General features: G+C 39.8%; 1 protein-coding gene across 16 annotated transcripts in view; it reads right to left on the bottom strand.

The window, feature by feature from the left end:
- Positions 1 to 23,128, bottom strand: part of ubr4 (ubiquitin protein ligase E3 component n-recognin 4) — a 40,585-nt gene that overhangs the window by 8,202 nt on the left and 9,255 nt on the right. For 4 of the 16 annotated variants that reach the window (XM_043225176.1, XM_043225180.1, XM_043225177.1 and 1 more), the window contains 59 exons: positions 22,955 to 23,034; positions 21,594 to 21,722; positions 21,320 to 21,502; positions 21,099 to 21,221; positions 20,787 to 21,016; positions 20,213 to 20,331; positions 20,029 to 20,126; positions 19,791 to 19,948; positions 19,501 to 19,707; positions 19,308 to 19,409; positions 19,030 to 19,130; positions 18,561 to 18,948; positions 18,067 to 18,130; positions 17,798 to 17,989; positions 17,643 to 17,713; positions 17,368 to 17,560; positions 16,003 to 16,236; positions 15,745 to 15,915; positions 15,491 to 15,673; positions 15,223 to 15,381; positions 14,961 to 15,113; positions 14,338 to 14,565; positions 14,063 to 14,220; positions 13,778 to 13,949; positions 13,160 to 13,361; positions 12,907 to 13,070; positions 12,589 to 12,805; positions 11,777 to 11,993; positions 11,374 to 11,406; positions 10,971 to 11,034; positions 10,259 to 10,393; positions 9,995 to 10,169; positions 9,772 to 9,912; positions 9,565 to 9,686; positions 9,379 to 9,490; positions 9,151 to 9,281; positions 8,491 to 8,668; positions 8,026 to 8,130; positions 7,415 to 7,570; positions 7,133 to 7,301; positions 6,826 to 7,030; positions 6,624 to 6,737; positions 5,991 to 6,200; positions 5,751 to 5,900; positions 5,441 to 5,668; positions 5,277 to 5,355; positions 3,943 to 4,161; positions 3,657 to 3,825; positions 3,416 to 3,560; positions 2,937 to 3,022; positions 2,762 to 2,849; positions 2,478 to 2,671; positions 2,146 to 2,385; positions 1,914 to 2,052; positions 1,664 to 1,789; positions 1,455 to 1,583; positions 544 to 887; positions 361 to 451; positions 162 to 246 (listed from right to left, as the gene is read on the bottom strand). In XM_043225176.1, coding sequence (XP_043081111.1) covers positions 162 to 246; positions 361 to 451; positions 544 to 887; positions 1,455 to 1,583; positions 1,664 to 1,789; positions 1,914 to 2,052; positions 2,146 to 2,385; positions 2,478 to 2,671; positions 2,762 to 2,849; positions 2,937 to 3,022; positions 3,416 to 3,560; positions 3,657 to 3,825; positions 3,943 to 4,161; positions 5,277 to 5,355; positions 5,441 to 5,668; positions 5,751 to 5,900; positions 5,991 to 6,200; positions 6,624 to 6,737; positions 6,826 to 7,030; positions 7,133 to 7,301; positions 7,415 to 7,570; positions 8,026 to 8,130; positions 8,491 to 8,668; positions 9,151 to 9,281; positions 9,379 to 9,490; positions 9,565 to 9,686; positions 9,772 to 9,912; positions 9,995 to 10,169; positions 10,259 to 10,393; positions 10,971 to 11,034; positions 11,374 to 11,406; positions 11,777 to 11,993; positions 12,589 to 12,805; positions 12,907 to 13,070; positions 13,160 to 13,361; positions 13,778 to 13,949; positions 14,063 to 14,220; positions 14,338 to 14,565; positions 14,961 to 15,113; positions 15,223 to 15,381; positions 15,491 to 15,673; positions 15,745 to 15,915; positions 16,003 to 16,236; positions 17,368 to 17,560; positions 17,643 to 17,713; positions 17,798 to 17,989; positions 18,067 to 18,130; positions 18,561 to 18,948; positions 19,030 to 19,130; positions 19,308 to 19,409; positions 19,501 to 19,707; positions 19,791 to 19,948; positions 20,029 to 20,126; positions 20,213 to 20,331; positions 20,787 to 21,016; positions 21,099 to 21,221; positions 21,320 to 21,502; positions 21,594 to 21,722; positions 22,955 to 23,034 — 9,258 coding nt within the window. The remainder of the gene's footprint in view (positions 1 to 161; positions 247 to 360; positions 452 to 543; positions 888 to 1,454; positions 1,584 to 1,663; positions 1,790 to 1,913; positions 2,053 to 2,145; positions 2,386 to 2,477; positions 2,672 to 2,761; positions 2,850 to 2,936; positions 3,023 to 3,415; positions 3,561 to 3,656; positions 3,826 to 3,942; positions 4,162 to 5,276; positions 5,356 to 5,440; positions 5,669 to 5,750; positions 5,901 to 5,990; positions 6,201 to 6,623; positions 6,738 to 6,825; positions 7,031 to 7,132; positions 7,302 to 7,414; positions 7,571 to 8,025; positions 8,131 to 8,490; positions 8,669 to 9,150; positions 9,282 to 9,378; positions 9,491 to 9,564; positions 9,687 to 9,771; positions 9,913 to 9,994; positions 10,170 to 10,258; positions 10,394 to 10,970; positions 11,035 to 11,373; positions 11,407 to 11,776; positions 11,994 to 12,588; positions 12,806 to 12,906; positions 13,071 to 13,159; positions 13,362 to 13,777; positions 13,950 to 14,062; positions 14,221 to 14,337; positions 14,566 to 14,960; positions 15,114 to 15,222; positions 15,382 to 15,490; positions 15,674 to 15,744; positions 15,916 to 16,002; positions 16,237 to 17,367; positions 17,561 to 17,642; positions 17,714 to 17,797; positions 17,990 to 18,066; positions 18,131 to 18,560; positions 18,949 to 19,029; positions 19,131 to 19,307; positions 19,410 to 19,500; positions 19,708 to 19,790; positions 19,949 to 20,028; positions 20,127 to 20,212; positions 20,332 to 20,786; positions 21,017 to 21,098; positions 21,222 to 21,319; positions 21,503 to 21,593; positions 21,723 to 22,954; positions 23,035 to 23,128) is intronic. The other 12 variants (XM_043225181.1, XM_043225189.1, XM_043225179.1 and 9 more) reach the window with 9 other exon arrangements.

The following is a 23,128-nucleotide window of genomic DNA, read 5'->3' as shown; positions in this document are numbered from 1 at the left end:
AATAATAATAAATTCACAAATTGAATGAACGTGAAAAACCGCTCAGTCGCTTAGGACTTATTTGTGAGAACAAACTTGGAATTAACAAATTCAAATAATAAAGCTTAAGGAAAAATAAAGGCTAAAGACTCTTATCTCTGGAAATCCACCAGAGCACTCACCACAGCGAAGCCTGAGCTCCCAGCATCCTCCCTCTTTAGCAATGGAGTCTGTAAGAAGCAGCATTTCATACTGCAAACTACTGACCTAATTGAGGAAAGAACACAATTGTAAAAATTAAGAAATAAGTACTACATATCTGTCACAGGCATCAAAAACAATATCTACATGTGATCGTTAGTATGCAACAAAGATAGTTACCAGATCAGGGTTGGCCCAGTGACCTTTAAGGGCAGCTGACACCTTGGCAATAATGAGGTCATTCATCTGCTGTGTGGCTTCTGGATGATCTCTGCAAAAGATATTGACGTAAAAAAAGTTAACATCTTGTAAAACAAACAGTATTAGCTAGCCAGATCTGGACATTTGTATGTGTATTCATACCTGGTAAGCAAACAGACGAGCTGGCGGACCTCCTCTCTCATTGCTCCAGTGCCACGGCGCAGGTTGTACTCAAACAGTTCTCGGATGAGACCCTGCAGTACCAGGATCTGTCTGATGGCAGTGTTGGTTGCCAACGCACGCAGTAGAGTGATGCAGTGGCCCGTGACTGCAGACGCACAGCCGTAGCACTTGGTGGAGGATGTGTACCCACATCCCAACACTGACAGGGCACGATACTGGCTGGCTGTGAAGGTGGGTTGGGTGGAGGTGCGGGATGATTTGGTAGCAGCTTCCCGCTGTTGCAGGTCATACTCCAGCAGCTCCTTACGCGATGCAAGTACTTTCTGAATGAGTAATATTAAACATAAAATATAATAAATTAAAAAAAATAAAATGTATAACAATATTTATATTGTTGAATTCACCATTTTAAAACTAAATATTAACATTATGAAATTTATTATACACAACTTAAATATTTAGAATAATACTAAATTACTGGCTGTATAAATTTAAACAAGGTTAGAATTATCAATACTTAAAAGACTTGAAATAACTGCAAATAAAATATATAATTATGAAAATAAAATATATTTTAATTAAAACAATATTTCATTGGTAATCGTAATGTAAAATTCTCATCAACACTAGACAAACGTATAATTATAACTAATAAATTATCAACACTTAAAGAAATTTAGTATCAACAACAACAACAATAAAATTCACTCTTCTTATTGTCACTGCTATTTAACACCAAGATTAAAATATTTGCATTATATTTTATAAAACGTTTTATTACAAAAATGTAAACTGCTAATGAAATTTGTTGCAGTATGAAAAGCATCATGAAAATTCATGTTTTCTGTTCTGGACTACTATTTTGATACAGTAACAGCTTTATCTCTAACCTGAATGATTTTAGAGAGCTCATCAAATGAAGTCTTGCAGTCTCCGCTATATTCCTGTGCCAGCTGCTGAATGTACCGATTGACACTGGCAGTGGAAGTACCGAGACCAGCACCTGCTCCTGTATCATCCTGTGAAGACCCACAAAAACATCAACAACACACCCAAAACTCAATTGGGTAGTTCAACAGAGAAAAGCTACCAGACTGACCTGTGGTTTCTCAGGTGCAGCCTCATTTACTTTAGACAGCAGACTCTCCAGCTGCGGCCGGTGACCCATGAGCTGGTGGTAAACGCGGTCAGCCTTGTCTAGTAGGGTGTTGATGTTTGTCACAGCCTGGACACAAATCATGAACATACATTTTAGTAAGTTGACTTGTAATTTAAATGCAATTTCAGCAGGTTTGTTGTTACAAAATGCACATAATTGAACATTTATTAGATAGTTATTCCTGCTCTACCTTTTTCCTGTCTTCTTCGTTTTCTATAGGATCCACAGCACAGCAGGGTTTTGCATACAGCATGAAGTCAAAGCGTGCATATTTACAGAAACCACAAGCATTGCACAGGAACGGGTCCTTCTCGTCATAATTAATGGATCTGGAAAATTTAAAACCGACAATTAAAATCTCAATTTCATTGCGAGTCTGTGAACTTTCTTGGGTCTTTATACAATATGCAAACAATGCATACCTGCACTTGTGGCATTGATACACATTCTCTCCACAGTTGCCACAGACTCCGGGATTGGCCGGGACAGAGGCGCTGCATCGGGGACATTGCAAGGTCTCCGTAGATGCCTGGTAGTTCTCATAGAAATCAGAGAATTCAATCATCAGGTTGGAGGCCACAATGGGGAGTGGGAGGTCGATCTTCACTTCAGTTTGGCCAGGGGTCAACTGCACCTTCTTAGCTTTGTGCCAGCGAGCAGGTCTGAGAACACAAATTTAAAATGATCTTAATGAATCACAAAATGTCTACAAACATTGTTCCAAAATCTTTAAGAGTCGGATTAGTATGCCCACTTGTTCTTCAGCTCTACAATGGCCTGCACGGTTCTGTTGTTGTAATAAAGGTTGATCGTGCGAACCATCTTGGTTCTCTTAAGATCGCCAATCTTCACAGTGACTTTGCTTATGGTGTGGCTGCCAATCAGCTTCACCACCTGCTGAGTGGTGGTGTAACGCGTATCCACTTTGATAGATGAGAGTTTGATGTTCTGAGAGCGCAGGGAATAAAGTAGGCCAACATTTAGATCCATAACAACTACAACATTTATTAAAAGTGACATGGCATGAACCTCACTCACAGAGAAGGGCACTTCAGGATTGTTGCACACCAAGCAAGGATCACTCTCCAGGTAAAATCCATCAAATTCCACCAGTCCAGAGAGGGTGCTGAAGATAAAAATTTTAATTAAGGGATGTTATCGCATCTGTGACTCAAAATACCTTAGTTCAACGAAAGTATGCTGGCACACTTACTTGTATATATTTGAATTGGGATGATTGGTCAGAATGTGGTTCTGTGCCCTCAAGATTTCTACAGCCTTCTGAGAGTATTCTTTAAGCTGGAAAACACAGAATCAAAACATTAGCAAGGCAAAACACCCACACTATCAAATCTTATAAATAGCCATCTTTTTACACTAACACTCAAGTATAGTGTTATTCAGAAAAGACATTATCATTTTGATCAAACAAAACATTTGTGATGTTATAAAATATTTCTAAATAAAGGCATTTAGAATTAAATAAATTTAAGCATAAATATTTAAATTTAAGCATAGTTAGCTTTAAATTTTTTTTTCTTCAATATTTCAAGTGTCACTTTTTAAAAAATGTTTTTAATATATATTTATAGAAAATGCAGCCTCTGTGAGCATAAGAACATCCAAAAAACATCCTAATACAACCCAAAAACTGTGAATAGCAGTGCATGTTACATGTTTGATTTTCACTACCTTCTTTTCTGTCTGAGGTGTTTTAAGTGAGAAGTATCCAAGCAGGTCCACAAACTGAGCTGCTTTACGACCATAAGCAGGTAGTTCTGGCCAAATGGCCCACATCAGGTCAAGCAGCAACTCCTGCTGGGATTTGTTTGAGTTCCTGCAAAGTCAATGATCATTTGATTTAACACAATGGAACTTCTGGATCAAGTGCACAGTTCATGAAAGTGTGTTTATGCAAGAGGCTTGCGTGTACCTGTAGATATGCAATGTGAGGCAGTGGGCTTGCCAGCGCACAGATGAGGAGTTGGACTCGAGCAGGAAGCAGCGCAAGAATTGAATAAGAGTCTCCTTATCTGCAAATTTATTCAGCTGACTGACCAGAGCTGTACACAGCTGATCTTCCTGACTGCCAGCTCCATCTCCTGCAGTCAACAAAAGAGGAACATTGAGGAAAAAAAAAAAAAAAAAAAAAGAGCCATGGAACTGTTTTTTATTATTATTATAATGGTAGTTGGGTATTGCTTAAAAGATAATCAAACCTTCTTTGTCTTTTTCCTTGTCCTCTTTCTTGCTCTTCTTGCTGGAGGACTTGCTCTGAGAGGGCTGAGATGAACCTCCAGATCCTCCACCTGAAGCTCCAGAGGAGGAGGCTGCCAGGACTTTACTGCCACATAAAGCACAAGAGAGCAGCTGCAGCAGGACTGGAGAAACACCCTCATCCACCAGGAAACTCACTTGGAGCAGGAAGTACAACACCGCTACACAGAGAGAAAGATTTTGATTAGTACCACAAATGTTTATGGGCTTGATTCCTAGGAAAAGCAAGAACTGCAAATACAAGTCACTTTGGATTATAAAAAAAAAAAAAAACATTTGCCAAATGCAGAAATGTGATCCTGGATCCCGAAACCATATGGGTAAATTTTTTTAAATTAAGATTTATTTATCATCTGAAATAAGCTTTTCTTTTATGCATGGTTTGTTTGGATAGGACAATATTTGGCTGAGACAACTATTTGAAAATCTGAAATCTGAGGGTGAGAGGAATTTTTTTTTTAAAATAAAACAAATAAAAGTATTGAGAAAAATCATCTTCAAAAGTTGTCCAAATAAATATCTTAGAATGCATAGTACTAAAAATTTGGATTAAGTGATCATGATCAGACTAGTTGAGTAACACTTTGATGTTCGTCGTGATTTCAGATTATTGGTGGCGGCACTTTCGCAATGAGGAGCGAACATGTGTGCATGGTTGACAGATTGCTTCAAATAAACAAAACACCTACAGAAAATATATCCTTTTAACAGCAAAGCTCTGATTCAGGGATTTAAACTCGAGATGTCTGGCAACCGCACTAATGAACGCAAACCCACCACTCGTAATATTGGACATTTGGCGAAACTTGAAATATTTAATATATATTCACAATATTTACATTGTCATAACAATGACAACGTAAAATTGTCTAATATTCAATATGTGGCCCAGCCCTAGTTGTGATACTCACTAAAATGGTGGAAGAAGTAAGAATGGTTGAGTACATTTTGAGTACATTGAGTATGTTTTCTCTGCGAAAAAAAAAATCATTCTTGTACCTCAGAACAACTAAAGTTGAGCCACTGATTAGGTCACATGGAATTGTTTTACCAATGTATTTAATATGTTTCCGTACCTCGGAACATTTTAGATGTTGCAATCTGTGGAGGGTCAGATAGCTCTCTGATTTAATCAAAAGTATCATAATTTGTGTTCCAAAGATTTGGGTTTGGAACGACATTAGGGTGAGTAATTACTGACAGAATTGCCATTCTGAGGTGAACTAAACCTTAAAGTTCAAGGTCACAAATGTAAAAGCACATATTGTACACTTACAGTCATCCTTCATGCAGAACTTCTGCCAGTTAATTGTTCTCTGAGTAGCGATTTCAGCACATGCTTTAAGGTGCTCCATCTGTGTAAAAGTAAGAAAGTTCATGTAAATCCAAACTCAAAGAAGAGTATAATTCAAAGGGCGTCACATAATCCTGTTTACTCACCAGACTAATGAGAGTATCATACTGTAGAGCGGAGCCAGATGTCGCAGTCACGATTCCTCCCCTCAGGAAGATGCCCTGCTCCTCCAGAAGCTTCTTGATGCCCCGCACGTGGGAGTCAAGGGTGTGGAGATCTCGCAGTTGACGGTACTTCTCTTTGGAGCCACAGATGAACAGCAGGAGCTTCCTCACTTGTCGCCTCACAAACGGAGTCTGCTGGATCATCAGATACTGGAAGATGATTAAAGAAAGTTGACTCATGCTAAACTATTCGCAGTAAACTTCTCAGCACAAATCAAAAAATGTGCATTACCTCTGACAGGAAATAGAACCAGGAGTGATCAAAGATTGGCGGTGGGATTCGTGGGTTGGCGTCTGCAATTTTCTTGATCTGGTATGGCAGTCGGAGGACCATCTCGGTGAGAAGCTGAGAGTACGCTTCAAACACATCAGCAGCATGGCCCTGAGAAACACACCCAAAATTCAAAAGACCATGATTTTTTTTATGCAGTACATATGCACAAGAGAAAGCTTTTTAAGACCCAGCCTTTACCTTGACATACTGACGCAGGAAGAAGGGGCTCATGTCTGGGGGTGAGGAGGAAGTGTGGGGTTTTAGGAGCTGACTGGTGGCTGTTGGTTCCTCCTCGCCCTGCTGAGTCTTCCAGAACTCCAGCAGAGATTTGAGAACATGCAGGCAGTAGTCTATTGCTCCCATGCTGAGCAGAGCGGTAGCTGTTGCATTGGAGATGAGAGAAGACGACTGGCAAGAAAACAGATGAAACTGAATTATTTAATAGTTTTCACATTCACTGCTCTGCAAACTGAACCTGGTAGAAATATGTAAACAACAGTATTAGAAATGTACACTTCCTGAAGCAAAACAGTGTTAGTGTAAGCTTATGCTCTCGACAGGAAGACTAATCTAAAACGGAGTACGCAAACAGGAATTAAAAAAAAAGAAAAAGAAAAAAAAGCCAAATTCCAGTCAAATAGTGTGGCTGTCAATCAACTTTGTCAGGAACATTTTAAATGCTGACCATTTAGTCAAAGGTAAATTTCTGGCAGATTTCAATCACATTACATTTCTTAAAAATATATAATAATAAATTATAACAAACAAGATTTAAACCTTAAAAAAAAAAAAGACTTTTGAGCACTGTATTTGACTGAATTTGAGTGTTACCTCAGAGGAAGATTTTGAGCCAGACTTGGTGCGGGACATAAAGACACTGAGGAGCCTCATGATGACCAGGTGCACCTCATTTATGGAGCTGCGCTCATTTTTCTTCGAAACATCCTGGAAACCAAAAATGCCACAACCCATAATCTTTTTCCATACAAGAAAAATGCATTAAGAAAACAGTTTTTCCTTAATGTAGTCTCACCTTCTTATGCATGCTGAGCTCGGCGATGAGCTGGGCCAGAAGGTCATCTAGTGCTCCCTTGTCTTTTTCATCCTCTCCGTCCAAATCTGTGGTTAGCATGAGGATGACCTGCATGTAGGGGATGGCCTGAACTCCACCTACAGTGTGGAGCTGGGGCAGATGCTGCAAGAGACGCTCTAAGAGCATCAAACGCACCATGTGCAACCTGGAGAGGAAAAAAAAAAAAGTGAGACGATACATCAAGTGCATTTTACTCTAATTTGTAGTATGAGATAAAACAATAAAGTGCTCCATCGTGTAAACAGACCTGTTGCTGGTGTGGATGTCACCCTCTGTCTCTCCTTCACCCTCTGATCCGTCTCCTTCATGCTGGGCCGTGGTGGTGCTGATGGCTCCTGTACTGGAGCTCACACTGCCCGGCCCTGCAGGGTGTCCTTCAACAGTGGTGTCCCCATAAGCACTGCTGCGGCCAGACACTGAAACCCACACATCATCCAGAGTTGACGAAACTATCCAAAACAATCCATTTCAAAATAATTTACATCCAAAAGACATCAAACAAGCAATAAAAATCGCATAAAAGTCTCACCATTGTGTTCTCCTGCAACCGAGTCGATGGCGCTGCCGCCGCTCTCAGAGCCCACGCTGCCCCCGTGCTCGGCGGGAGAGGTGCGCAGCGTGGAGCCGTCTGTGGCCGCTGTGCTCCCCTCATCATCCGAGGCTGGGGCTGAAAGCATAACCAGAGCTGTTACAGGAAAAAAACAGCAGGCTTTGCTAAGGGGGGTTTCTAAAGGTGCACACAAACATGTATATAGAAAAACAGCCAGATGTTTGAAGATGGTGTAATTTAAAAGAAATGGGCCATGAAGGGGTGACAAGAAGAAGCATGACAAAGTAGGGGTGGACAATCAACTCTCAAAACTCAAATATACTTTTCTTGTTCATGTTCCGCTGCATTTGAAATCTAAACAAAGTGAAAAATTTAATGTGTCGCACAGCTCTGACGTTAACTAATGCCAAAATGTTTTTCAAATATGTCACAATGATTTTAAGACAAATGATGGAAGCATATGGTATAAACTGGACAGTCACCACGGCCATCTAGCATGTAGTCATTACGAGAGCATAAAAGATCATATAAAATTGTCAAATTGTCCACCCCTGACAGAAAGAGTGTCTTGTAGAGATGAGTGCAGTTACCTGATGCAGTGGTGTCTGAAAGGGTTCCTGCATCAAGGGATGAGGAGCTTGGGGCCTGACCAGATAGGCCCAGACTCTGTAGGCCCAATGCACTGCTGCTGCTGCCTGCAGACACAACATACACTTCACATTAGATAAGGAATGACCACATGCACTACTGGTCAAAAGATTGAAACAAATTTTTTTTTTTAAGTCTCTGACGTCTCAAAGCGCAGTTACCATTTCAATGTTTTAAAATGTAATTTATGTAATTTCAAAACTGTAACGACTGCAAAAACAGTTATTTTAAACTGTAACAATATTACACAATACCACCAATTTTGATCAAATCAATGTAGCTTTGGTTTGCATTAGACCCTTAACATAAAAAATAAAATAAAATACAAAATTCCAAACATTTGACCAGCAGCTTACATTTCATAATAAAATATTTCTCTCAGAGGGCAGAAAAGTGTAAACAGTGACCTTGCTGGTCTTGTTGCAGACTGAGAGCTATAGCTAGCTCCACCATGGTCTCATCATCAGCGTCTGGAGGGATGTCAAGCATGGGTGGGAAGCCCTCTGCCCCTGCTAGCAGAGCTTCAAGAGGAGAAGGGTTTCCGTTGTTCACGTTCTCAGCTGTCTCCAGGACCATAGACTCAGACTGCAGAACAAACACAGAGAGGAGAGGATTACATAATAACCGCCTTCTTTAGTTTGGGCAAAGTCTCAAAAACTACCCCTATCTCAAGTATTTCATTGCAGTGTAAAAAAACAGATGTTCTGGAGAATTGTTTGGCTTTTAAAAACATGAATTTGACTTTTTCGTGTTCTTAGTTTGCTTGACGAATCACTTTGGGCAAAGCTAGTAGATTGTTGTTGTTTTCCTCCTGATTAACTGCGCAATTATGAAATTGCAGAATATTAAAAAGTTTAATGCATCTTGACTTGTGACAATTATTTATTATGTGGTACATTAGTATGTAATCATCTCCAATAACGTTATTTATTATCATTATTATTGTCCAATAACTTAACTTTTTATCGATTCAGTACATGTGTGTTTACTTGAATACATAGACTAATCATTGCCACATTAAAACTTAAGTGTCCAACAGCTGGACTCATAGTGGTTGCAAAACTCACCACCATCTCAAAGTCTCCGTGGTCCACCTCGCTTTGTTCTTGACTCTCTTGCCTGCCGCTTTCCCCTCCCGTCATATTGGAGGACTGCATCTTCTCATCAGCATCATCATCATCGTCGTCATCTTTATCTCCTAGGAAATGAAAGCACAGCAATGCATTATTTTTTTGGGTTGATTCGTTGTGAAGTGTTTGTACTCAAGCCACAAAGCTGAAAAGCATGGCTCATACCCATGGGCGTGTTGGACCGCGGAGGAGAAGGCAAGGTCACATGTCTGCGTTTGTTTCTGGGTCTCAAAACTCTAATCAGAGCCTGTTTGCAAGCAAAGCTCACAGAGATGTCCTGTAGATGAGAAAGATGTTAGGAATTGCTCACAATGTACGGATTATGGTGAAGAACAACAGTAAAATACATACAGGGCAGAGCAGCATCTGCATGTAGATTTTAGATGCCACATTGATGTAATCCAGCTCACAGGTGCAGTAACCATGAATGATATCAACCAAAGCATTGACTGTGGCTTCAATGTGAGTGAGACCTAAAAAGGAAAAACAAAAATGTCTCAGATTCCTCAAAACAATAAATCAATGAACTCCTAGTCTGACCACTGTGTGACCATGTACCTGGCAAACAGGCCGGAGCCAAAAAAGCATTCTTGGGTTTGAGAGCATGTAGCTTCCAGAAATTAGTGACCAGCTGCATGATGAAGCTACAGCTCTCAGTATCAGCTTGTTTCAGTCCATCCTTCCCATCATCACCTACTTCTGAAGAGAAGAAGCACTGGCTTTACGAAAAGGCACATAAAGGAAGAAAAAGATGAAAGTTCAAGATGTAAGATGGGTGTACCAGTGTCTGACTGAGGAAGTCTGGACTCGGTGAAGTGCACAAGGTTGTTGGGTCTCATGATGGCGATGGAACGGGCTGTAATCACCAATCTCTGGAACACATCAGGGTCCAGCTCCTTCCCTTCTTTACTGCAGTTGTTCAGACACTGTACTGCATTGCCCAGCAGAGACTGATCCTTAACACAGATTAAGTACCAGTTAGACATGAATCACCTTATCATTTAGGTCAGCTTTCTATCACACGATACAGTGATCACGTTTGTACCTTGTGGTTGTGGTAAGCTGTGCGGCTGGTGTGTAGGCTGGCCAAAAGGCCTTTGGTCTGTTGTTGTACTCCAGCAGGAGTGGGGATGGATAGCAGGACAGTGGCCAGATCTAGAGCTGAAGCTTTGTTTTTCTCCTACAGATAGTAGAAATGGAAAGTCATAGGTGAATGCAAATATCATCAAAAAATACAGGGAAAAATCTCACAATAAAAAGCAGTATAGCAATTTTGCATTAAACCTATTTGAAGTTGCTTTAGTTATTATGTAAATAAAAAATGAAATGAAAAAATGAAAGCTACTGATTTCTGCATACAGAATCAATATTATAGCAAAATGAATTAAGTACAATGCATTTGCTGCAATAGTAACATTTTTAAGTTAAAGTTTATGTTGTGCAGGCCAATAAAATGTTTGGATTTATACTGTGTGAATAATTCACACAAAGATTTCAGTTACTGATGCCTCTTGACAGCCACTTGACTAATGTATTCCTAAAGCAAAAATCTCCAATGATTAGTATATCAGTTGATCATGTGATCTCAGCATGGCAGCTGCTTTATGCAATAAATAAAATGTTTTATTAAGTAACTGATACGGTTTCTTCCTTCTATATGCAAGCACTCATTTTAAACATTTATTTAGATTTTAGATCACCTGGTACTGGTACTTTGGATTCCACTAACTGCAAAGATGAGAACAAGATGTCCTTACCTTTTCATTGGGGGAACCCACAGCAAAGCAGCTCTCTAGAGCTTCCAGTGAGCTGACCACCAACCTAGAGATCAGACAACAGTTAGATAGAGAAAACAATATATAATATTAAAATTATAGCAGTCCACACTGACATATCCCAATTCTACACCATTCTCAAAGCACTGCCATTTCCAAATCACAACATATCATCAAACGTTAAAGCAAAACACCTATGTGATTACTAATGTCTTTATAAATGCTGTAATTGTCCTGCATGATCTACACCAGAGCAAGCTCAATCTGACTGCTGTCTCTCGCACACGCACACGCACGCACATACACGCACACACACACACACACACACACACACACACACACAAAAACCACCATGCACACAAGCAGAGAAAGGGCGGTTACTAACCGGTCCAAGGCTGATAAGGACTCAGTTTCACAACTTTTTTTTATTGTTTTAGGGAGCAAAGAAAAAGAAAAATGTGTGAGGATCACAGAAAAGAAATGCGTAAAAATGATTTGTATGTCAAACACAGGAAACGTAAGCATGCGAGCACGAGGTCATTATGATGGCAGCCATGCACTGGACACGTCACGCACACCCCTCCCCCACTCCCTTCTCTCTCCTCTGCTCTTCGTCTCAGTTACGTTAATTGACATCAATTACAGGCACTCTTGAGGCAATAATATAAAGATTAATTTCAGTGAATTAAGTGAAATGAAGACAGAGATAGAAGACATTTCTCTCTACAGGAAGTCATTTTAATTAACCGGTCGGAATCAGAGCACCCAGGCTTAGAAGACAAGTATACCTCTCCAGTACAGTGCCACTTGTTGTGATGGGGCTGGTGATGTCACTGTCCCCAGTGCCATTGCCCTGATTCAGGTTGGGGCTGCACACGTTGTTGACTGCAGCTGAAGGGAAGTCCTCCGGGGGCTCGTCTGGCCAGCCAAACTGCTCTTTGGTTTTGCCATAAATCTTAATGGAGTCCAGCATGGTGACACCTGCTGGGTCCACTGAAGCGCCAACTGAAACAAAACATCTGAATTATTCATTATAATCACCACTAATGTTAAGAGCTGAAATGCATGGAGATCAATTTTAAAAATAAAATAGGAAAAAAACTAAATAATAAAATTATATAAATGACTGATTGAAATTTAATTTACAAATATTAATATTAGGGATGCACAATATTGTCGTTTTGCCAATATGTTGATTTTTAAACTCATTTTGGCCAATAAATCAACGTCAATATATTTCAATTTGTTTGGAAAAAGACCCATGTCTCTCATGTGCAGAAATAACTATAAATAAACTATTTCAATTAATTTGCCTTTTTCAGAAAGATGTAGCGGTAAACATAACACTTTATTTTAAGATTCAACATTTGTAAACAGCCTAAAGCAAGAGTTCCATGATACTGCTGTGTGATGTATTCATGTATTCACTGAATGCATTTAGATAATTTATTTCACTATACAATACATATGCACTTGCTATTACTGTTCACACACCAAACATGTCATTCTATGAGTGCATTTTCAGTTTAAAAATATATATTTTTTAATCTAATCTTGTAATTATTTTTATTTCTTTTGGTTTTGTCTGTTGGTCTCTTACTGAAAATGGAGAGCTTCTTGTCTGCCTGAAGAGCTTCCTCGCGAGTGAAAGGGAAGTCAAACCAGCGGGAACGTGTCAGGTTGAGCTGCATGGTGCGCCCAAAGATTTCAATGTAAGAGGGAGCTCGCTCGATGGCTTGAGTGCCCACCTGCACCCTCATTCCCGTCATCACCATTGAGTTGTTATTGTTCACTACTTCCACCGTGAAACCTCCAGGCTGTCAACAGGAACCAATATAAATGACTCGAAATGACAATGTCCTAATGACCTATTAATGATCATTTCTAAATAATTTGAAGCTAGAATCATGTTTGTTACCTTGGTGTTGGCCACATACATCCCTGTAGAGTTCAGGCGGTGTTTGATCTGTTGGCCGTTGTAGACCTGCAGCAAGTCATTGCCTCCAAACTCCACCTCTGTCAGCTGCTGATTGTGTTCGAAAAAGTCCACAGGGAAAGTAACTTGGCTGGATGTGCGTGTGGCTGATGAGGAAAAACACGAAATGCATCTTAAATCTCTATAAACAACACTAAACAACGTGATTAATCAGAGCAGATGTGGCGTGACTCACTGGCCGTGGCTGTCTTGCGTTTGCGGACGGGTTTCATGATGCTGATCACACTGCTAGGCTGAAGGGAGGGCTGGAGCCAATAGGACGTGTTCTCCACGTTGGCCATGTATATACGGAGACTGCCATCTTCACACAAAAGTATCATGGTGGTGCGCTGCTGCTCGTTGCTCGCTGTGTGACGGATTGCAACCATGTCCTGAATCTTAGGAAAACAGAGACAATTGTTTGTGTTTGCACCCTATTACGATTTATTTGGTGCAAATTCAAGCATTTTTGATGACAAAAAAAACAAGCCAATCAGAAGGGAGGCTCATGAATGATAATCATTTTCTAATATTTCCAAGGCTGTGAATACATTTAAAGTCAAATGCACAGTTTTCTGTGATTAATCACATGTAACATTATTAATCGCACTTAATTAGTGTGGGCATATGCTAGCCCAGGAAGTGAGCAAAAACATTAGTGCAGCCTCAGAAGTGGTGGACAAATACAAAACAACAGATGTTACATTAAATGACTCACACTTATCACAGAAATCAATCAGTTTTTTTTTTAACAATAAAATACAAAAAAATATATATAGTTCCTTAAAACCACTAAGAAATTATAGGAACTGACCTTAGCTTTTGCAGGTAGCGTTTTGATTTCCTGGATGAGGAACGTGTCTGGTTTCACCATGATGACCAGCGGGATTCCTGTGGTCTGCTGGACACAGCACACCAAGCCTGGGTGGTTCATGACTTCTGACCACTGACAGAGAGCTGGAGATGTCTTACTACCTCCATTAGATCTGCATGTGCAAGAGAACAAACATTAGAGGAAAAACAAAACTTCAGAGAAAAGAGTGCTACAATCTAATTTTAAGACTGACTTTTCTGTACAAATTTAGAAGAGAAATCCTACCCTTTGACATTGATGGTAAAGAGTCTCCGTGTCTCCATGTTGCTGCAGCTCACAGTGGCAGCGAATGACTTTCCCTGACTGTAGCTGAAGAAGAGCATCTGCAGGACGTGGGAGTAGTACACAGAGACTCCGCCTCCAGCCACCTGGCCATTACTGTCCTGCGAAGCAAACACAAAACAAACTCAGCATGCGGTCACACTCGATTCATTCTGAATCAACTCTGTTAACTTATCGCGGTTTATCTGACTATATAGGAAAATAGAACATTGTCAAACCTTCAGATCCTCGTGGCTGATTTCCAGAACGTTGGTGACGTAGAAAGGGCCGTGCTGGGCACTGCTGGACTCGTCCATCACCTGAGTGTACATGTAGCCGGCTGAAGACATAATCACAATGATGTTTTTTCCCTCCTCGTTGAATAGGAATGTGGCATCTCTGATCTTCGAACTTGGTAGCAGGAAGTAGTACATGGGGCTCAGGGCATCCACAGATAAGTCATAAATCTGCAAAACAAACAAACAGTGATTTAAGGGACATCACTGATAAGGGATGTATAAAATTATCGGACCAATATCAGAATTGATGACATAGGCCAAATTGAGTCACTAAATGTATTTTTCATTTAAATACAGCAATATAGTATACTAAATACTATAATACTATAATAAAGTATTAAATTAATTACTAAGCCCAAACATTTGTACTTTTGAATATTTATTTTACAATGAAAACTTGTTTTTGACAATGTTATTAAATGTGCATTAGAAATTAATTGAACTAATTGAACATTTATGTGCACATAATTACTAGCCAAATTTTAGCCAGATCAACATATCGATTAACTTTAAAGAAAATAACTTGTTCAAGTAGACAAATTGTAACAAGTACAATAACTCACCTTGACAAAATCAGCAGTGATGATAGCCAATTCGGTCTGTGATCCAGGAAGCCATATGGCCTTGATGATGAAGTTTCCAGTGGCGAGTTGAGGATGCAGGACTAAGTGGTCTGAAACGGAGCCTGTGCTGCTGAACGTCAGAACGTGGCAGTCCTGCAGATGAGACACAGAAAAAAGACAAAAGTCAGTCAAACAAATCTGTGAAATTATTCAGTGGAAACTGTGAAATCATTCCTTCAAACTTCTGCCTGCGTTTTTTTACCTTGAGTCCACACACTGCCAGATAGTCCTCATTACAGGGATTTCCAGTGAGACTAAGCACTGTGAAGGGCACTGGAGCGGAGGCCAAGCGGGTCAGAGTTAGTTTCCTCTTACTGGAGTCGGCCTGCTTCAACAGTGCAGATAACTGCAGAACTGTAATCTGCAAAAAAAAAAAAAAAAAAAAAAAAAAAATTAAAACAACAAAATACAGCGAGCCACTATGTAGCCACGATTAAACATGAAGTAGCAAGTCAGGATTTCTGGGTTACCTTGCCCTTTTCATGGCTGACAGCGAGGTGTTGTCTGCGTCCGTGAGGGGACGACAGCACACACATGGCCACCCGACGAAGCACATGGGCGCTGATGAGCTGGCGGATCGTCTGTCCTTGATCTCCACTGTAGTTCATCCTGACGTTCTCAAAAGCACCCTCTTGTGAGCCCAGCGTGGGAACCTGGAGGATAAAAACATGTTTAGTGTCATGGTATCGATGTGAGAATTCGTCTTTAGACGTCTGCTTCATACCATGAGCTGATCTGTCATCTCAACCGTCTTGTCTTGAGTGTGTAGTTCATTGAGAGCGTGCTGAGCTCGGCTGCTGCTGCCCACCGCCGATGCCTGCTGGAAATTGGTCTGAATGGCATCCATTAGGAAAATGAGCAACTCCAGCACCAGGGCTGCTGTGGAGGAGCTCGCCTGCGGAAGAGGACGATTGCAGTGAGTCAGATACGCTTTTAATATCAAAACAGATTCAGAGTACGAAGAGTGAAGAAATTCTCATACCACTTGGATGAGCAGATCCTCTCTGCAACCCTCAATGTTTTTACACACGCTGCTCTTCTTAGGTTTGTCGTCGTCGCTGCTTTTGCCATCACAGATGGTGACTTTTCCCTTGTCCGCGGGTGAGGAGCTCTGGTGACGGATGGCGCTCTCCGGCATGCGCAGCTCGCTCTGGAACGCTGAGGACTCCTTCATGGTGGAGCTCATTCCACTGCTGGGACTTCTTTTGACCAGAGCCTGTAAAAAAAAAAGCATACAGATCCAAAATCAGGTATATGGGATCCATTTCGTTAGTCAGACTTAAATTACAAAAGGATGTTAATGCCAGGAGAGGGAGCCACAGGGAAGAGGGAATCAATTTTGATTGTGACATGCTTTGTGTTTCCATCAAGGAGACATGCATGAGTGGATATGGCTTAAATACTGAAATGTTCATCTGAAAGTCTTTTCATTACAAAATTAAGTGAAAATCTTAAGAAAATATTACAACTGCATTGATGATTAAAGAAACAGTTCACCCAAACATTAAAAACTGGTAATGTAGACTAAACTAAATACTTAAATATTTTAAGAAATTTCTAAAGGATTTTCTGTGTGACATTAAAAAGTGCAGTAATTGCTCCTGAAAATATATTAAAATATCATTACACTTAAAAAAAGTACTTTTTTTCTATTTTAATATATTTGACAAATATTACTTTTCACTGTATTTTTGATATTAGTTTTTAAAGTAAATAATCAAAAAAGTACGCTTACACCTATCCTAGTTTTGGATCAAATATTGGCTTGTAGTTTTCAAAAAAAGTTGTAACAGGAGTGAATTATTTTCTTTTCTTCTATCCATGCAGTACACAAGGACTGTTATATTGTGTTAAGTGTAAAATTTTGAGAAATGCTACATTTGTTGTTGTAATAATCTAAAATCATGCCATAAAAGTTGGACTTAAATAGTGCATTCATGATCAGTAAATGAACAATATTAATTCAACAGAATCTCAGAAATTATTATATTTAACTTGTTTTTAATTGTTACCGCTTGTGTGATATAATTCAAGTCTTCAGTAGTTCTTAGCACTACTTGTGTTTTTTGTCTTTTACAGCTATCATTAGTTTAGAAACAGCTGCATAAACTCTTCCTGCGGGTTTGAGACAACACAAGTAAATGTTTTATTCTTTAGAGTGAACCATTCCTTTAACAACAATAAAACGGACTGAATTCATCTGTAGTAACATACTACCAAACAGCAGAGAATAAACTTAATTATCAAAAAACGAAAAAGATGAAATGTTGCAAACCCTGATGAATTGAGGGAGGTCTGAAATGAGCTAATGGCAGTCAATGATAAATGATTTGCAAGCCAAAGTTACCGCAGTTGCTCTTTTCCCATGATGACCTGAAGTATTCGGTCTCACCTGGCAGCTGCCATCCTCCTTGGCACCGCAGTCACAGAAGAAAGAGCCGTATTTGGCATAGGAGATCTCATGGTCTTTGTGACAGACCTTGGCACACACTGTGCACACACCTACCCCATCCACCATCTTACAGGTGTGACAGTGATACCTGTGTGGGCAAGAGCAGGAGATTAAAGACCCACAGCACAGCTTCTGTTGCATAGCAAAGGAATGCCGAGTTGATCCATTACCAGTGCTGGTTCATGAACTCCTTTTGTGTGATGGTGAAGGTGCATAGCTTATTGCAGAGCGAATCCTCATCCTAAAACACAAGAAACTCACATATGACTGGAAAAATTTAAGCGATATTTAAATCTAAGGCACAGTGAGCAGACTGTCTCCTGACCGAGTCTTCGGCCTGTGAGTCTTCCTCCTCTACAGCCAGCTCCTCCACCCAGTCAGAGTCAACTTCAATAGCTTTCTCCTCTCCCTCCATCAGCAGCTGGGACGAGCCCTGGCCACTGCTCTGCCTCAAAGCGTTCATCACATCTGCCAGGTAGGAAATGATGTGGCAGGCACACTCCAGCATGCTGGCATGCTGCAAACAAGAGTGTTTCACTTATGGTCCAACAGAAATTTGCAAATGGTTATTAACAAAATAGGCTTAACACCTACCTTGCCTTGTGACACATTGGCTGTAACTTTCTCCACAACATTCTTCTGATACAAGTACTTTTTACTAAAATAAAAAGATGAAAAAGGTAAGGTTTAGATTAAATTTGAGGTAAGACTGCAGGTAATCAAGGCAGAAATTTTGTGGCTTCAGTGGTAGTTTCATCATGCTGAGGTCAAAACTTTTATATTCTTTGCCTTTTACTCTCTTCTAGGAAAAAAAACAGTTATAAATAAATTTGTATCTTATATTGAAACACACCTTATACTTATATGTAGTTTAAAATATTTTATATAATATATACTTGTATTCCTTATGTATATATATAATATTTAATATTTTAAATTATCGTATTAATATTAAAATCTAACTTAAAATAAGTTACAAATACATTCATTTTCATTATAGAAAAAATATATATTTAAAGAATGTGTGGTGTGTATTGTTAATATAATTTTTATTGTTAATATAATATATCTGGATCCAAGTCACTTACCATCTCGTGAGCCAGTCAATGGCAGCTCTGTGTAGCTGCAGATGTCCCGCTCCTTGTCCTGCACTGGCAAGAGTGGCCATGATGACCATGAGCTCAGGGAAGCCCGCCCCATCCCCACTGGCCAGCATCTCTGTTGCCATGGGTATGAGAGTGCTCAGAAGCACAGTGCAGACGCCCTCGCCAACCTGGCTGTTATCACGGACAATGTAGGAGGTGAGGAGTTGCAGTAGCTGCCTGTTCTCTTGCACTGTGTCCAGCTGGTCTGAATCTTTAGGAGGGGAGGACGTCATGCGCCTCAGCCAGGCCTGCAGCCTCGTGGGCTCCACACAAGCCAGCTGGGCTAAAGAGCCGCACAGGCACAGAAGGCTGGGATTGGGGCTCTTTTCCGCTGATGGATGAACACAGATGGCATAAGTGTTAGGGGGAAATCAGACGGCACATTTCTGGGAGATGTTGCATGGCTACTTACTGAGTTGGAACAGTTTGGTGAAGAATTTTAGAACCCGGTTACAAAACTTTGCAGATAGATTCTCATTGGCAGTGGCCATCATGATCTGAACCAATTCTCCGCTACAAGACAAGAGAGGAAAAGGATGTATTAAAATTCATACAAAATGCTTCATTCAGATTTCAAAAAATTTATTCAGATTTGGAACTACTAGAGAGTGAAGAAATTATGACAGAATTATCATTTTTGGGTGAACTATTCCTTTAAATTTATAAAAAACGCTTGTAGCCAAGACCTACCTGAATGAGAAGAACTCCTCCATTGCTTTGCGGACCTGACTGCTTTCTAGCTGTTTCTCCAAATATTGTAGACACTCTTCAAGAATGGACTCATCCAGACCACTAATTGGAAACAAAACAATATTAATCTAGATTCCTTCAGATTGCAGTTCAGGAGTCTGCTTAAACTGTCATACGTCATCGGGGGTCCCACCTGTTGGGGTCAGAGTGATTGGCGATGATGTTGTAGCAGCCTGTGATGAGGCGCTCATAGACGAGAGCCAGGAAAGCGTCTGATTCAGCAGGGCCCAGGATCCTCTCCAGCGAGGTGCTGCAGATCTCCGCCACGCTCTCTGTGCTGCTCTCCAGCAGGAGGGGCAGCAACGTACGGATCACCTGTGGATTGTTCAGCTCCTCTGTGCTGCAGCAACACACAAGTAATCTTTAGCATCTATCAGTCATTTATACAGATGAGCAACCCTGTAAAACTGACTTAAGACTTACACAATGAGATCCCCAGTAAGGCGCACCAATGAGAGTAGAATGTGTTTGAGAGAGGAAGCTAAAGGCAGGGATTGGTTGCTGAGGGTCCCCAGGTGGGCAGCCTGAATTGCGCTGATGTAACTTTCTGATGGGATAGTGTCATTGGCAAAGGCATTCCGCTGTGGACAAAGAACCAATCAGTTTATGGTGAAGTAGTGAGAATATATTCACTTGAAAGCTGAAGGATAAGCATTCTAACCCATGAGCCAAAGTTAGGGAATTCATTGGTGTGAATGTTGTTCCATGTTTCACACAACGTCTGAACAGCTGACGGCAGATTCTGCATCACAGTCTGACCTGAAAAAATAAAACAGAACCATGTATTAGATATTCAAAATGTACATCAAAGCTGCTAATATCTTGATATTATTCAGAATTCTTACCAAGCAAATTGGCTTTGCAGCGTGTGGATCCGATGGACAACACAGCAGCATAACCCTGCAGTTTAGCTTCGGTGGGTTTGTTTTCTCCTTCTTCTGGCAGGCTCATCAGCAGGTATGACCTGAGTAAAGAAATGACCAGCAATGAGAAAAAGGATTAAGAACTTGGTTTGGTTTTCTAATGTTTACTCGATCCTAAAAATGACATAAAAATGAACTACACTATGGACTAGGTTATTTTAAAAGGTGCTGTGTGTACGTTTTTGACTTTACTAAAGTATAAAATATCATAATATGCTTGCAGATATTTAAGAACCATGCTAAGATAACATTTGTGTTTCTGAAAAACAATGCTACAGTCCTTTGAAAATGTGCATGTCTGTGGAACCCGCCCTGCCCGATTGTTGTCAATATGGCAACCTGCGTGTGGGTCAAGTCTAAGGAGGAAGGTCTGGGTGAAAAACCCTCTCCAATATTTTCAGTTTAGAATGCAATACCTAGCTCACCCACTAGAGAATCTCAATTCTACATACAGCACTTTTAGGTAGCTTTTTCATGTGGTGCATGTAATAAGAACCTGGTGAAGGCTGTGTAGACATCAATGAGCTGCAACGTGGCGGGCAGCAGGTTTTTGGTGATCTCGGAGGATTTGTTGGGGTCTGTTTCAGCAGCTACTTTGGAGAAATGCTCATCTAAAGACACTTGGACTTTGGAAATCACAGCATCCAATGTGTAGATGGTTTGTAGAGAGGGTACTTGGTGAAGAGGTAGGATGCTGTTGGGGTCCACGCAGCAAAATGAAGAAATCTGTGGAGGATTAATGAGGCCATATATTAGGAGATGAACAGAAAAATCTATATCAGTTGTTAATGACTACTTTAGAGTATACCTGTCTGGCGATGTATTCCTCTGCGAGCTCCACATCATATTTCACGGCACTGCATTTAGCCGAGGCCACTTCGATCAGAGATGTGGCATGGTCAGCTTTCATTCCCTGTTTCACTAGGTGCTCCTGTTTAAAAAGTGTTAACAGATGATTGACCATAATAACTTCAAGGCATCTTGATCAGACGGTTCTATTTTCTTAGTGATAATAATTTTAAAACTAACCTTGATCCAGTTAACATAGGTACTGACTCGCAACCTTGATGACCATCTTAGGGTGTGCAAGATGTCGCTCTCACTGGGGTCACTGTTGCCGCTCTTAAGCTGCTCAACATAGGCTTTCGAGGGCGGCAGCACTCCCAGGATTTTCCACAGCACCAAAAAGTAGTACTGCAAGGAACATGCTTCCTGTACCAAAGATTGATTGCAAAATTTAGGACAAAGTCAATGAGCAAAACACAAGATTGCCTGTGAAAACTGCAAAGAGTTTGTAACTCACTACTGGGGTGATGGGCTTGTTTTCTTGCCGTCTTGCTGTGTCAAAGCGGGATCCCGCAGCCAGCAGGGAGATCAGAGAGGAGTACAAGTCGTCGTACTTCACCGCGCCATTGAACAGGACTTGGAAGACCTGTAACAGTTGATAAATAACATGCACATTAACATCTTATATTCATCTTTATATATAAAGTGGGAGTTTTCAAACTGTAAGGCCAAGAACCTCAGGGTATATGAAGTGACCGAACAGGATCTCAGATATATAATGTATGAGTGCGGCATTAAAGCCTGGCCTATAATCGCATTTTTATAGCACCATATTAATGCATTCTATTTTAATAGTTATTATTAGTATATTAAAATAATAAATCTTACTTTATGTTAGGTTTTCTTAAATTATTTTTTAAATTCCTGCAATGTTTCTGTGTTTTCAAAACATTTCAAAATAAACATTTATTCTAATAAAAATGCGTACAGATACACAATGTTATGTCTCAAAATTAGACATACAACTATTATAATATAACAATAATATTTAATATTTAAAACATAAGGCTAATAATGTTTAACCTAAACTGAAATTGGCTCTGAAAATACCCATAAAAGATGATTTATAATCTATTATAATAGTAAAAGGCTCTCTTTGAATGGACCTTTGAATAATTGTTTCACATGATTCGTTTAAAACAAAGATCCATTCAGAAATTAAACGCTGCAGTGTTCCTAACAGACACACAACAGTTCTGGCAAAACTGAACAAACACACAATATTATGTTTCAAATATAACAATACTAAATTCTTATTTACCGAACTGTTGTATAACATCACATTTGCACTTGTGCTATTCAAACATAAACAGCACTAATCACTCTTGCTGCTCGTGTAAAAATTGTTATATTATATATATATATATATATATATATATATATATATATATATATATATATATATATATATATATATATATATATAAATAAGAGACAAATACTAGCAGAGAAAGATATTGGGGCAAAACAAAACCCCTGTAAATTTCAGGACATAACCGCATTTATGGAGTTACTGCCCTGCATCATATTCACAAGTCAACTGAATGAAACAGAAGACGATAACTGCATTAAAATATTTTATTCGTGTTCATAACTAAGTTAACATGTTAAACAGACCACCCTAATTATAATATAAAATATAATACTCTTATTCTCTATAATAAATTATAATATACAATATAATATTACATAACTAGATATAAATAAATAAATGCGGCCCACTGTATTTGGTAAAGACCAAAATGGTTTTCTTTAATTAGGTGCACAAACACTCCCATGTCTCTAATACTTGTGCAGACTTGTGATGTGTTGCCTCACCTTTCCATCAAGTCGACTCCTGTCATCCTCTGAGGCTTCAGGAGACAGAACGCAGTAGAATTTCGGCTGCACTGTGGAATCTAAATGAGAGTGACAGACATATAATAAAAACAGTTCTTGCACTAGAACAGCAATGCTTACAACTGTTATCGTGCAGTATGTTTGATATCGACC

Source organism: Puntigrus tetrazona, chromosome 23 (genome assembly GCF_018831695.1).
Source record: "Puntigrus tetrazona isolate hp1 chromosome 23, ASM1883169v1, whole genome shotgun sequence".
In the NCBI taxonomy this organism is placed as follows: domain Eukaryota; kingdom Metazoa; phylum Chordata; class Actinopteri; order Cypriniformes; family Cyprinidae; genus Puntigrus; species Puntigrus tetrazona.
The sequence above is the reverse complement of the archived record's forward strand: the minus strand, read 5'-3'. Positions and strand labels throughout refer to the sequence as shown.